Below are 15144 nucleotides of genomic sequence, written 5' to 3'. Positions count from 1 at the left end.
TTAAAGGAAAGAACTGTTAAGAGTAAGAGTTAAATGTTTCGTCCTTGTCAATGAAGCCTACTGTTAGCCAACGGCACATTGTCTGCCTCACTGAACTGACTCCATAGTTGGGGTTAATGTACGTGTTTTTACTTTAGACCCTCATTGACACAATTTAGATTATTTAGGAGGCTGGCTTCTGACCCTGCCTATGAGGGCCAACACAGGGTGAGAGGGACACAAGATCTCAGTAGAAAGACCGAGATACTAGAAGAAAGTTCTCCCAACTCAGGATTCGAACTTGGGTCTCCTGTGTGTGACAGCGAAGCAACTAAGTAACCACCCAACCACACAAAGATACAGGTCAAGTTGGGTGTGAGGACAGGCAGTTCACGAGTTGTATTTCTAGGAGGTTCCCTGGGCACTCCGTCAGCTAAGTTTGTATTATTATTATGCTGGACTACAGAGCAGATGGCCCTGGTTCCAATCTCAGAGTGGGGCGTTCACGAACATGGGTCATTTTGTTAAGTTTTCAAGGCTCTCAACCCATATATAATCAGTCCTATTGGAGACAGATGATAAATTTGGAAGTCCTACCTCTTATACGATCTAATTTTCCCAATAGTGTTGATCGGGATATTCATCAAATACAATGGGCTGCATGAACCTCCCTCCCCCTTCTTTGGGCATATGAGACATTCCTGAAAATTAAAACTTAATCTAACCCAAGTTCTAACAGAATACTAAAAGGCGGGTAGTTAGAAGGTATCACTCACTGGTAGGTTCTACTTCTTTCCTTCCCATCTGTTGTTTCTGTCAATTATTTTTTCCCTCAAGCACTCAAGGAATGCTACGGTGTCATAGGCTTTTATTTTCTCCACCAAAAACAAACAAAAACGCTGACAAACCTACGATATGATAAAGCACTCCCACATTTATTCATGAACACAACACAACAGTCAATCAGCTCGGCTACGACTCCGTCTCTTCCACCAGCGAGGGCTCGGTGAACTGGAACAAATCTTTGTCAAAAATTTCCTCTGGCTGAGGATCGTCCCCCAAGTCCTCAGGGAACCACGTGGGCATCGGAACGTTCTCCGAACGGTCCTCGCGCAGACATTTCTTGGGGAGCACGGTGTCCTTGACCCGACAGAAGGTGTGCGGAACGCCCGCAACTGCCGGCCCCGTCACGTACAGAATGTTGTACTTGGTGTTGATGCGCCAAATCTGGGGACAATCAGAACAGCCACAACATTAAACCGTTGAAGAAACTCGGCATGGTGAAGCAAACAAATAAACCTTTCTCGCCTCCATCCACAGCACAGATCATTTATTAAGAGGCACGCTGCTCAGACCCAGCCTGTCTGAGCCAACACAAGCTGACTGGGACGGGAGATACAGGCCAGGACAAGCAGCCCCGAGAAAACCTACAGTGTCGACAAAGGTGTAAAACATATCATATAGTTCAACACATACATAGCGAAATCGGCAGGACTCAGAAATCAAAATCTTTTCGTTAAGTACAAATTAGTTACGTATTTAAATATTGTCGAACCTGTGTGAGACGGAATCTTAAGGAAGAAATTTTTTTTGTCTTAGACAGGAGAATTTAGGGAGAGATGGAAGGGGGGGGGGGGGAGAGTCAAAGGCCCAGCCAGTGGGATCAAGGACCGCTTGTCCGATCGGCAAGCAGTGGTAAAAACTTCACACCTCTTAATTGCTATCCTGTCAGATAATGACATGCGTCAGTCTTACTTATCTTACCACCAGTGCTTGCCTTTCATAGGACCACTGTTTGACACATTAAAAACAGAAATGTTTAAACATCTCCTTTGCTTCCACCCTTAGCCCCACCCACCGGTGTAACAAGCACAGTCAACCAATGCTACCCCTCACTACCATCATGTAACAACGATTCGAGGAACACTTTTCCAGCTGGCCGTACGATCAGGGAGGCAGGCATTGGTTAATCTAATTTCACACCTCTGGCTTCTGGATACCCAGGAAATTTTCAGTAGTGGCTGGCTACTCGAGCACCCTGACTGGCAGTCGTGAGATTTCACACCCACACTACCCTGACCATTTGCATAGCTCAGGGCTCACAAGATGGGGTAACATCTACCCTCAAATTGCACCCCTACTCCCCTTCCTCGCCCAGCGGCACTGCCATGGCTTTAAGTTTAGAGCCGGAGGAACCAGACTTGTGAGTTTTGTTTCAAAACAGGGCCGAGCGGGCAAAGCATTTTCCGTCTTAGACAGGTGAAACCCTCCGAAGGGAGCGAGTTTCCGTGTTGGACAGCTTTCTGTTTTATACAGGTAATTAAAGAGGAATATATCAAGGGGGGAGCGGGAAGATTCCAGTTTTCGTTTTCTACAGGTTTCTGTTAAAGCAGGTTTGACTGTACAATATACACTTATAAAAAAACGGGGATCAGAAAATCTGTTTGCTATGTGCATGCTCATTATGTTAGACCTGCATGAGAGCCTCAATCAGATTGTCTGAAAATTTCTCTTGTAATCTAAATAAATCTACATCTAGATCTAATAGAACAAGTGAATAGGAATAGGCCTTGAACGAGAAATCTACATCCGATTCCAAACAGAAGGACTCAGCTGAGTCTACGTACCTGATGAAATGATTTTTACCAACATTGATATTACAGCACAACCTATAATAGGGTTTGACACAATAGAATTGGAATATGAATCCTCCATTGAGGTCTATAAATGATCTATATAATCTAGATCTGGTAGAACAAGTGAGTCGGACTTGAATGAATCCACATGATCTGAACAATCAGTCAATAAACAAAATTCAAAATGGCCGCTCGAGCTTGAAACAAAGTAGATAATTTAGGTCGTCGTCCTTTTTCGTATTTGTATTTCTACTCAGGTTCCGACAATTATGTCGGAGACGCTGACGTCGGCAGCCGGCACGAAAACGAAAGTGCTGACAAAGCCGACGGGAGAAAAAGGGGGCGCTGGCAGTCGGCCAAGCCTCGCACTTCGCACATTGACTAATACAGGTGGGCCTAGCGATAGCATTGGCCGGCTCGCGAATGTCGGATTTCAGACGATTGTCGGCAAACATGCAGGTCTAATTATGTGCATGCTACACTGTATATACTTTCATCTGCAAACAACCATACAATACAGTCATCTAAGGATTGGAATCTCAAATAATGACCATCTGTCTCTGACAAGACAAACCAAGAAAATGCCACAAACTACCCAGGGAAAAAAAAGACATGCCAGTTAAAGATTTAAACCAGGGTTCCCCACAACAAGGGTCACACTTATAATATGAGCTGTGCAGTGGAAATTTACAGTGAGGGAGGAGAGCCCAACACACACATTAAGAAATGGGCGGGGGGGGGTGTCTGACAAGACAGTGAATTGTGAAGTGACATTCTGACAATGACTATGAGATAAATACATACGTTGCGGATTTCTAGACATGACACTTAAGATAGACAGTAGAAATGACAGAAAGGAGATAAAAACTTGTAACATAAGACAATAAGAGTACAAAATTTAGCCAAAAGTAATATCCACCTTGAAAATATCATGAGACACATAGAAGAAATGCCTGGTATCTCGATAGGGGGACATAATATAAACAATCTAAGATATGCAGATGACACAGTCCTTATAGCAGAAGATGAAGAACACCTGCAGAATCTATTAAATGTCATCGTACAAGAGAGTGACAACATGGGCTTAAGCCTAAACATCAAGAAAACCGAAACGATGGTGATAAGCAGAAAAACTCCAATCCCAACATGCAATATCAAAGTCAACGATACCACCCTCAAGCAAGTACAACATTTTAAATATTTGGGGACCATTATATCATCAGATGGTAGATGTCACACCGAAATTAAAAGCCGCATTTGCCAAGCAAAAACAACCTTCCACAAGATGAAACAGATACTAACAAACATCAATCTGTCACTGGAAACGAGGAAAAGAGTACTAAAAAGTTACACCGAGCCAATCCTATTATTATTATACGGGTGCGAAGCGTGGACAATCAATAAACAGCTGGAAAGAACAATTGTAGCGACAGAGTTGTGGTTCATAAGACGCATGCTACGTATCCCATGGACAGCTAGAAAAACAAACGAAGAAGTCCTGGTTGAAGCAAATTATAGAAAACAAATTATCACGAATATAAGAAAACGACAGGCAAATTTCTTCGGACACACAATGCGGAAAGAAGCATTAGAGAATATTGTCACAACAGGAAAGTTTGATGGAAAGAGAGGCAGAGGCAGACAGAGGGAAAAGATACTGGACAAGATGACAACATGGTTGGGAGCAGCAAGAACAACAGACACCATTGCTGCAGCGAAGGACAGGGTGAAGTGGAGGTCCATGGTCGCCCACGCCAGTCGGCAAGGCACCGGATGATGATGATGAACATCCACCCCCTACCTCCCATCAACCAGAAAAAAAAGTGATCAGTCCCGTGACAGAGACAGCGATGGGTCATTACCTTGAGACCAAACTGAGTGCTGAGTCTGTTGCCCATGACTCCTGGCATTCGCTTGCCCCGCCAGATGCCATCTTTGTCCTGTGTGGGAAGTTCGAGGTTCGCATTGAGAGAAACATTAACAAAATATCGGTTATGTAGTGCAAGGAAGAACAGACAAAAACAACAGAAGGAGAGAAAAGAAGTCGCACTACCAGTGGCACCCTTCAACTATCTACTGCAGGAAATTGGAAGTTCGCATTGAGAGAGAGACAAGGGTTATAGTTATGAGTAAAAAAAAGATCGTGCAGTAATTTACATATGTCTTGGTTTTCTACATACGATATCAAAGATTGACAAAATAAACATTCGCCATCTTTCAACATTACAGTGAGTCAAAATTTAGAAAAAACTACAATCAGCAATGTTGTAGTGTTTCATGAGGTGAATTGATTGGTCTTAGATTCATTTCTCTTCCCTCTTGTTAAAACAGTAACAGATCAAAATGAATTAAACTTTTTGTATTGAGATTGTGTTCTGAATGAACGAGAGAGAGAGAGACAGAGAGACAGACAGACAGACAAACAGAGACAGAGAGACAGAGAGACAGACAGACAGAGAGACAGACAGACAGACAGACAGACAGACAGACAGACAGGACAAGAGATAGATAAAGAGAAAAAAATCAGCACACATACCCCTCCGCCTCCTGTTCCTCCCATCTTGCGGTGTGACTTGGTGACTCCATGTGAGGCAGGCATGCCCTTCATCCCCCATCGCTTGATCACACCTTGGAAGCCCCAGTCTTTTCTGGAAATAATATAAAAATAATCGTTCTTAAATTTGTGTTTGTGTGTGTATATGTGTGCAAACGTTTCCTGGAAATAATATAAAAATAATAGTTTTAAAATTTGTGTGTATGTTTGTATGTATGTGTGCGTACGTACGTGAATAAGTGTGTGTGCCTTTGTTTGTGTGCGTTAATAAGTGTATGTAAGAGTGTATGTGTTTGTTTGCGAGCGTGAATAAGTGTATGTACGTGTGTGCGCGAGTGTGTGTGTGTGCGCGAGTGTGTGTGTGTGCTCAGGCATGAATAGTACCTGTGTGTGTGTGTGTGTGTGTGTGTGTGTGTGTGTGTGTGTGTGTGTGTGTGTCTGTGTGTGTGTGTGATTTCTTCCCTGTGATTGATATGAGCAAATATACATTTTTATACAATCATTGTTCTTTGAACTAAGGTTTGTGTAAAACGCCAAGAGCTATGTGCACATAGGAGTAGGTGCTGTATAAAAATATAAAACAACATAACGAATACTTACGATCGTGACTGAACGTCAACAAAGTCCCCAACTCTGAAGTGATTCACACTCAGGGCAGTGCCTGGAAAGAGATACCATTGAAGGTTTGTGATATGTCTCAGATATAGTCTATATCTCATAACCTTATACATCTCAGACATAGTCTATATCTCATAATCTTATACATCTCAGACAAAGTCAATACCTCATAACCTTATACAACTCATTTATATATATATATATATATACATCTCAGACATAGTCAATACCCCATACTTTATACATCTCAGACATAGTTTAAACATCACACATCCGCAACTCGTAGATAGTCAATACACCATAACCTTATACACCTTAGAGAGAAGCACATCGACACAGTAATGGTCATTTACTAATTCAGTGCTTGGGGACAAATCAGACAGACGGACAGAAACAAGAGAGGGAAAGAAAAGAAGACAAACCCATCAAAGGCACACTCCAACTACCCACACAGACAAAGCAAGCGAGGAAACAAAAGAAAAAGAATCTACTAGAGACACCCTCCAACCACCGTCATTGACCATCTGCTCTTAATTAAGATGTTGCTGACGAGTGGGGTGAGTCAGCATGATAAATCAGCGTGATAAGTCTGATAAGAAAATCTCTCACCTGGTTCGACAGCGGCGTCTGGTGTGATGAGGAACCTGGTCAGCCATCGCTTGGGGGGCACTCCCGCCTTGACAAACAGGTTGTTGTAGGCTTTAGAGAACTGAGAGACACAGACAGATTGGATTGGTGTAGGCTTTGGAAAACTGAGAGATGATAAGGGAGGAGATGTTAAGCATTGGGGGGGGTGTATGTGTGTGTGAGTGTGTGTGTGTGTGCGTGCGGTGTGCGTTGGAGAAAGAGGGACAGGGGGACACCGGAAGTGAAAATATGTTGTTATAGGCTTTGGAAAACTGAGACACACACACAGACAGAGGGGAATAGGTTTAAAAACTCTGTGGGTGTGTGTGGGGACACATGGCTATGGCTTGGGAAAAGTGACACGTATAGACTGGGGGGGGGGGGGAGAGAAGTTAGTTAGATGTAGATGTAGGGGGGGGGGGGGGGGGGGTGGACGAAGGGTATCCTGCCTTAACAAACAAAATGTTGTATGTTTTGAAAAACTGACACACAACACACATGCATATGGAAAAACTTCATAAATCTGGGTGGGGGAAAGGGAGGGGAGAAGAAGGTTGTCAGAGGAAATCCTGTGTTCACAAACAGGTTCATATAAATTCCAAGGAGAACTGATAGTCACATGACCTAGCTTACTTGTCAAAATGACCTATGACCTAACCCACCTGTCTGGGATCACAGCTGAGAGCCCCCACAATTTGTAGCCCAAAGCGTTCGGCGTGGTGCGGCTTGTGGCTGGGGTAGGCCGAGTACTGGGCTGGGGGCACGTAGTTGATCACATGATTGTCCAGGATCTGAAGGAAGAAACACCAGTCTCAGTAACAAAATCAATGATAATAACAATAATAATGACCATGTCTCTAGCCCCACTCCCTGATGGTTCTGGGTACTTCACACTGAAATGAAATTTAAACTGAAAAAAAAAAAAATCAACAGTTTACACAAAAACACATTTCATGCATACACCATTCAATGTATGATAATACTTTCAAGTAACATATATATATACACCCCCAATGTTTGCATGGGTTTTGGTTACCATGGCTGCAACAGTGTTCTCCGACTCAATCTTTTCTCTTTGAATGAAGCAATGAAAAATAAGATACATGAGAATCTGTAACATGCAGTATAATGGTATTGGGCACAGATGGGCCAACCAGGGGTCCTATTTTAAGGGAAGACCCGGGTCGTCGATCCAAGGCAAAATCGATACAATTTTTCAAACTATCCAACTTTTGTTTTTTGCGGAAAAACATCCTTTGACATGTTCTATCGAGTCAAAATGAAGAAACTGTTGAAAAAACATCCTAAATGACCTAAAAGGGCGTTTGAAAAGTGCAAATTGCTCTAAAAATCCTTTTTAAAATCCCTGTTTTTTTTGTTTTTCTCAAAATCTACTTTTTGACGTATGTGACCTCCTGGGAGCAAGGAGTTTTCAAAAACTGCAGAAGCTAGAAGCTTCAAATTTGGTGTACAGGTGCTTTAAGATCGATTCTGGGGATCTATGAAAGGGAATTGGGAAATATTGGTAACTTGAGGAAATATTCAATTTTTTTTATAATAGGTACCCTAAAATTTCGTCAACTGACTCTAGGGGGTCCATTGAATTTGGGCTCACTTTTTTAGTTTTAAAAATAGGTCAAAACCCTTTCATAGATCCCCAGTTCATATAGGTTTGTACTTGTGTGCCAAATTTCAGGCTGATAATTCAATATTTACTATGACATTCTTCTGCACTAAGAAACTGGTTTGAAAATCCAAGATGGCCGCCACAGAGACCCATTTTTTAGAAAAATTCAACAAATTCACCCTTAGTACACCCTATTTACCTATGAACTTCTTGCACAATTACATGAAATTGAATAAAAGTCATTCGTTTAGAAAATTTTTCCGGGAGTGTACGTCTCCCCTTAAACTGAGGTTACAAACTATTTAATTATTTAACTTTACCTACCTACATTTTTAAAAGATTTTTTTTTGAATGAACAAAAAACAACTACCCCCGCCCCATACCAAAAAAAAAGAGGAAAAAATAAAGAAAAAAATATTGTTTTCAACAACAAACTTTAAACCCGGAACTTTCCCCAATGTGTCCCTTGTGTGACTATGCATATGAGACTGTGAAGCATCACCCGTTCCACTGCACAGCCCTAAATGACATCAGAGCTACCCTTCTCCCTCTGAGACCTAATATAGACAACACACTCTATGGAACATTACAGCAACTGCAGCAGACCTGCACTTATCACTACATGGCATTGGACAGAAGGGCGAGAGCCCAGCTGTTGCTGGATCGATAACAACAACAACAACAACAACAAACTTTTAATAAATAGAAAAGGAAAATCCGATACCTGCAGTAAGGTGACATAAAATGACTTTCCAGAGTTGGTCCATTGTTTGATTACGCCTAGCTTGAGGGCCAGAGCTCCAGTCCTCCTTGTGCTGGGAGAGAATAATTGTCATGTCATTAAAGTGTATTAGGTATATATAGGGGTATAGGGGTATTGGTATAGAGTGAGGGTGAGTCAGTCACATACAGCGAGAGAGAGAGAGAGAGAGAGAGAGAGAGAGAGAGAGAGAGAGTGAGAGGGGAGGCGAGGGAGGGAGGGAGGAGGGTACAGATACAGAAAGAGAAGAGAGACAAAAGGAGGGATGGGAGTACAGAGACAGAGAGAGGAGAGAGAGAGAGTCATTTCATGTAAGTGTCAACTCAACACTACAGAAGAAGCTGAATGGGCCAACAGAGGAGCTGAGCAGCACAGCCCAGTATGACAAATACCGGACTTCAAGTGTGATGCCATGAAGAAGAAGAAAAAACAGAAAGATGACCTAATAAAAACATACGTACCCATTTTGAAAGTCGTTCCTTTCCCAGGGCCCTTCCTTCAAAGGACTTGGAGACAAATACTGGTCTTTGATCACATCCTGCACAAAAGTTTCATTCTCTGAGGTGAGACTCGCGTCTTGCTTTGTGGTCCACTTCCTCACATGCCAGGGTCTGCGAGTAGTGGGACGGACCACATACTTGGGGCTTCGACTTTTCTCTCTAATTTGTTGCACACATACAGAGCTGAAAAAAAAAAAAAAACATGAAGTAAGACCTTTCACTTTAGAGTGTTCGATGACAGGGATTTTGTTGTGAAAGATTTACACACACTACAGACTACACACATGTCTGTCCTGGTCAACTAACCTGTAGGCCTACTACAGCCTTTATTCTTTATAAGTTATTAAATTGATGAAGTAATATCTAGGCTACTTCTAATTCTCATTGCAAACCTCTAAATCATATCCCAAACATTTACAGTTAAAATGACAGGATTCAGGATTATGCCTCTCTCTCTCTCTCTCTCTCTATATATATATATATATATATATATATATATATATATATCTACACAACTATCAAACTTGCCATCACCTCAGCTTCCTACTTAGGGTAAGGCCACACTGCTGGCGAGGTGAGGTAAGAACATGATCAGGTGGCCACACCTGGTGATATGAGTGAAGCCATTTTATTATTTGTCTTTAACCTAACCATAATTAGATGTTTTGCAATGAGGCTTGATATCTCTCTATATCGGCACGTGCGCCGAAAAGTAATCATTTAGAACCAAACGCAATCGTCGGTAGAGCCAAAACCAGACACTCCAGTTATTGTTGCGGCCAAAACCTGATTCTCTCAACAACAAAAAAAGAGACCTAACTCTAACCCTACCCCTCAATTCTACTCCGTCTCATAGTGGTCGCTCGTTACGGAAGTCCTCCCATCTTTTCATGGCACTCTTTCAGAGAAGTGGTCCCGGCCTAACTCCGTGGTCCATAGAAATTTATACACAAAATCGGAAACAAAAACGTGAGTTGAGAAAAAAGGCTGTCTGAGTTGCCAGGGCGAAAAGATCACCGGTAAATTTATTTTAAAAAGGTCAGAACCCATTTTAGATTATCTTTCGGCACTATTTTGACGGTTTTTAGTATGCTGAGAACAATTTTGGCACTAAGAACTGTCACAAACCATTATTTTTGTGAATATAGCAGGGGTGACACCTCCCTTACCCCAGGGGACACCTCTCTTCATCCCCCCCCTTTTGCAAGGAGTAGCACCCCTTTTTTATACGACTTCCGTTTTTGCTTCCATTGGCACATGGACTACATACAGTATATAGTGGATTTGATGTCAATGTATAAAAATGTCAATAAATGAAAATATAAAGCCAAAGAGGAAAAAACAAGGGGAGGTCAGCGGCAAAAAGAAAACACTACCTGTCCTTTTTAAGCTGGTTGCTTTCCTTGATTCTTACACAACTACACAGTGAAACTAACAAAAGACAGGGAGTTACGGTGCCAAAGACCGAGAAACGCGAGCGCAAGTACACACCATCGCAAACTTTGTAGCATCCTTGTAAGGCTTGTTTATGGTGGCTTGCTGGGGAAAATGGAAAGGCGAGGCACTGACTCACTGACCGTCACACTTGCCAGCGACAAACTGAGATTGGGATGGGGAAGGGGAGTGGGGAGGATGATCGGGAGAGGGGGTAGGGAGGTGATGCCCAGTGCTTGAGACACTCATGTCTGTGAGGCACTGTACTGTGTTGGAGACTACTCTGTGTAGGCCCTACATGACCTACTAAAGCCTGGTGTGTCGATATAGGCTACTTGGCGGGTATGCAGACTTAATGAAGAACTAATGCGTTGATGGTTAGCGTGGCTTTTCCCCCATTTATGTTCGTGGGCTTCACCAGGTACCCTGGAAGCATGTCGATAAAGCAGAGTAGGCCGAAAAAAGTCGATACAAGAGACATTGTTTAGTGAAGATACTGAAGGAAAAATTTCGTAATTAGAAAATATGTTGATATGTCAAAATGTCGGTACATCAGCTGTCGATATAAGTGGACTATACTGTAACTAGTTGGGTCCCCTTTCGACGAAAGGAATGATCGGTTCATTAACATCAACTGAATGTCATTGGTCTACTATATTTACATTCCACTGGAATCTATATATATATAAAAGTGTACTTGAGAGGCTTTGTGCACAAACTCCTCCCTTATTACCTAACCTACACCTTTGAAGCTTTGCAGGCGCCCACAGAATCCATGTGGCTAGGACCTAACTTTTAAAAATCCACGCAAACTGCTTTCCCCGATTTTGTCCAAAATGCTTTGTTTCGTCCACACAGAGTTCTAGCATTTCAATGCAGTTGAATGCAGTGTTCAAAACATATTTCAAGACTTTCGTTCACATGCTGTGCGCACTTAACCCACAGCGACTTGACGGTTGAGTTCGTTCATCGAACGGGGTACCCAGCTAGTGGAGCAATAAATCTTGAGAGAAAAATGACACATGTGTTTCCAAGTTGCCAAATATATAATAGATGCATAGATTGATTCTCTGTTCCGCTTTCATGGTTGTACAGAAGCGTGTTGATTGTTCCCAGTAGCAAGAAAAAGAATTTGACAAAGGAGTCCAGAAAAAGCGATGATGGGCATCAAACGAAAGGATCACAGTCGAATTTAGCACCAAGTAAAAAAAGAAAACAAGGCTAAATCTATACGGGTTGCACATTTAAAATAGTGCTAAGTATTGCACGACAATGCGCGATAGTATCGAACAGAAGTATGACTTGAAATAAACAAACCTGGCGGATTTTCAAAAATTACAGACAAAAGCGTCGGCCTACAAAAGCGATCGGCGATATAAAGAAATTCAGCGTTTTGCAGCAAAACTGTCTCAAAACTTTTTTAAAAAACAAAAAAAAACCAAAAAAAACGAAAGGCGACATGATCTGGAAAATATTTAAAAGAATCTTTTGGTGAAAACCGAATGTCGGTCGATGCAGCCATTAAAAAGCCTTTTGAATAGCAAAATTCGGCCACCACAAATAGATAATAGATTGATTCTCCATTCCACTTTTGTGTTTGTACACTCCATCATATCAAAAGTGTGGAATTAGTACTGGCGCACGGCTAGTGAGCGGAAACCTCACTTGTTTACAATGGCGTTTTAGTAGACGGACTTTTGTGGACGAAACAAAGCATTTGGGAAAAATCGGGGAAAGCAGTTTGTGTCGATTTTTAAAAGTTAGGTCCGAGCCACATTGAAGCTGTGGACGTCAGCAAAGTTTAAAATGTGTGGGTTAATTGCCCCTGTAGCCTGAGGTAGTTTTTACGTGTTTCTTATACATGAAACTGCAGCGAGCACCTAGCACACCTCTGTGATTGGCCCAAATAGATGACGTATTTCCGTCATCTATTTTTGTTGCCTTCCCGGGGTTCCCTCGCCAGTTGAGTTGATTGATCTACCACAGAGAAGGCGTAGGCTACGGCACTAGATCTAGGTTTCATCGCCGACTGCTTGGGCTGTGTGTTTGTGTGTGTGTGTGCACGCGCTTGTGTATGTGTATGCATGCGCTTGTGTGTGTGTGTGTGTGTGTGTTTGCACATGTGTGTGCGCACACACGGTTCTTGTTTGTGTGTGTGGGTGTACAAATTTGAGGAGAAGGTAAGTTTATGGAACGAGAAATGCTGAGATTGTTTTAAAAAGATAACACAAATTAGTACAACAACAACAAAAAAAAAACAAACACGGCGAGATCTAGACTTAGTCAACAGTTACTGGCGAGAGACACCCAAGAGTCTAGGGGGAAACCCCGGAAGATAACAAAAATAGATGGCGGAATACGTCATCTATATTTAGGCCAATCACAGAGGTGTGGTAGTGGTAGGTGCTCGCTGTAACATCATGTGTTCCTTATTTAGATCTAGATTCTAGATCTAGTTAGATTATTAGACTAGAGAATCTATCTAAACTGAATTAAAATTGCGGAGTGTCTATGTACACTGTAACTGGGCACGTAGTCTCAGTATCTACATACACGGTAACTGGGTGCATAGTTTCGGGGGCCTCTTGAGCTAGGTGCACAATAAATGCTTCACTTCCTTCAAGACCATGACTTTTTTCATTTTTCCCCCGCTTTCCTGTTGTGTTTGTATCCAGGTTCATGTAAAACTTTGAACTCAAATAACGGAACACAACCGTCTTGTTTTCTCAAGACAACTGTGAACCCAAATAATGTAACACACTCAAAGCACCCCCCCCCCCTCCAACATTAAAAAACTGCACCAAAGTTGTTCATTTCTTTCTTTTGTTTACAATCCTTTATCCTCAATTAATACGTATCACAGTACACACTTTAACTCACTTACTACAGGGCCCCTTCACCAGTCACAAGCATTGAAGACTGGCGTTTTGGGGGGTATTTCAATAAATCACAACAACTCTTAGAATTACCCTATTGTAATTATTTTTTGACACAGTAAAGTAACATTCAAGCTTAATCTAATACAGAAACTAAAGTTGAGTAAGTCTAATACTTTAATTTGTGTATGATTTTTAAAAAATTGGCATGAATTTGATTTTCCTAAAAATTTCCAGAGACGTGACAGGTAGAATGAAATTCACTACAACAACAAAAATAAAAGTTCAAAGTGTTCTGGTTTGATTTGTATCCATGTGCGAGTGTTTGGTGAAAATATAAAAGCTGGTCTGTGCACTGATTCAGACCCATACACTGAATTACATGAGACAGATAGATATACGGCACGACGTTGTGAATTCGTTGCGCGAACAACAACACCAGTACTAGTGCTAGATCTAACCCTAGAACTACGACTCGGGCCGTGTTCGGGTACATATCCAGGATCCTAACTATTAGACACATCATATTCTGAGACACTAGAACTAGTAAAACGTACAGAAGTATAGAAAACGACGAAATTATGTGATTCTTGTTCATGCGACTTCTTCGACCGTTACTACGACGCGACTGTCGGATTACTATCAGCTGTATAGAAAAAAACAAAGCGCGAGTTCCCGTCTGTTCAACCCCAGTTGGGGTCACTGTCCTTCACCTTCAATAATTTAAAAAATACCGGCCCCAGAGAAACGAAACGAAGTCTAAGAAGCTCAGGCTTGGCCAGACAAGGGTACGAGGCTGGTCTCGCGATCCGTGCGTGATTTGTAGAGCGAAAAAAAAATTCCAAATTTGGTCACGCACGGGCTTGTGGGAGCCGTCGCGAGCGTCGGGGCGGGGGTCACGCAACTGTTGTGTGAATCGTCTGAAGTGAGTTAAGCCCAAGTGTCCAAAAAATCCCCCCCCACCCCTTTCCCTCCGTCATCCCACATTGGTTAAGTCCTGAAAAACACCTCGACCGATGCGACAAGTGAGAGGGAACTTTGTTGACCTCGACAACCGACGGTCCCCGACACACGCGCTACTCACACGTAGGAGGTTATGTCACAGAATGTGAACAAGCTTTTGAATGTTTCACTGACAGGTCTTGATAACCAGAACTTGGACAAAGCTTTCTTTTATTTAAAAGCAACGGAAAAACAACGAATAGATTATTTTTAGGCCTGATCTAGATTCTAGATCTCTATGTTACAGTAATCAGGCCATCGTAAGAGAATTCTGGGTAACAAAAGCAAAAAAAGTCAAGGTCATGAAGGGACCGAAGCATTTACCGTGCACCTAGCTCAAGGGGCCCCCGAAACTAAGCGCACCCGGTTACCGTGTACGTAGATACTGAGACTACCTGCCCAGTAACCGTAGACACCCCTTTAAAATAGGAAGTGGCTATTCTCACCCGGGGTGAGAATAAAAATACGATCTACCTCTCACCCCGGGTGAGACTTGCCAGCGTAGGCTATAAGAAAAAATTGCGTTATAGC

General features: G+C 42.2%; 1 protein-coding gene across 1 annotated transcript; it reads right to left on the bottom strand.

The window, feature by feature from the left end:
• Positions 1-888: 888 nt before the first annotated feature.
• LOC101864164 (39S ribosomal protein L3, mitochondrial) lies at positions 889-9484 on the bottom strand (the record flags this gene model as incomplete). The annotated part of the gene is given in 8 exon segments (XM_013085578.1): positions 889-1206; positions 4478-4555; positions 5152-5263; positions 5770-5830; positions 6397-6496; positions 7077-7205; positions 8766-8856; positions 9263-9484. Coding segments are annotated over 8 exon segments (1048 nt in total), but the record flags the coding sequence as incomplete, so codon positions are not given.
• Positions 9485-15144: the final 5660 nt, after the last annotated feature.

This window comes from Aplysia californica, unplaced genomic scaffold (genome assembly GCF_000002075.1).
Source record: "Aplysia californica isolate F4 #8 unplaced genomic scaffold, AplCal3.0 scaffold00388, whole genome shotgun sequence".
NCBI classification, from domain to species: Eukaryota; Metazoa; Mollusca; class Gastropoda; order Aplysiida; family Aplysiidae; genus Aplysia; species Aplysia californica.
This window is presented reverse-complemented; position numbering and strand designations above follow the sequence as displayed.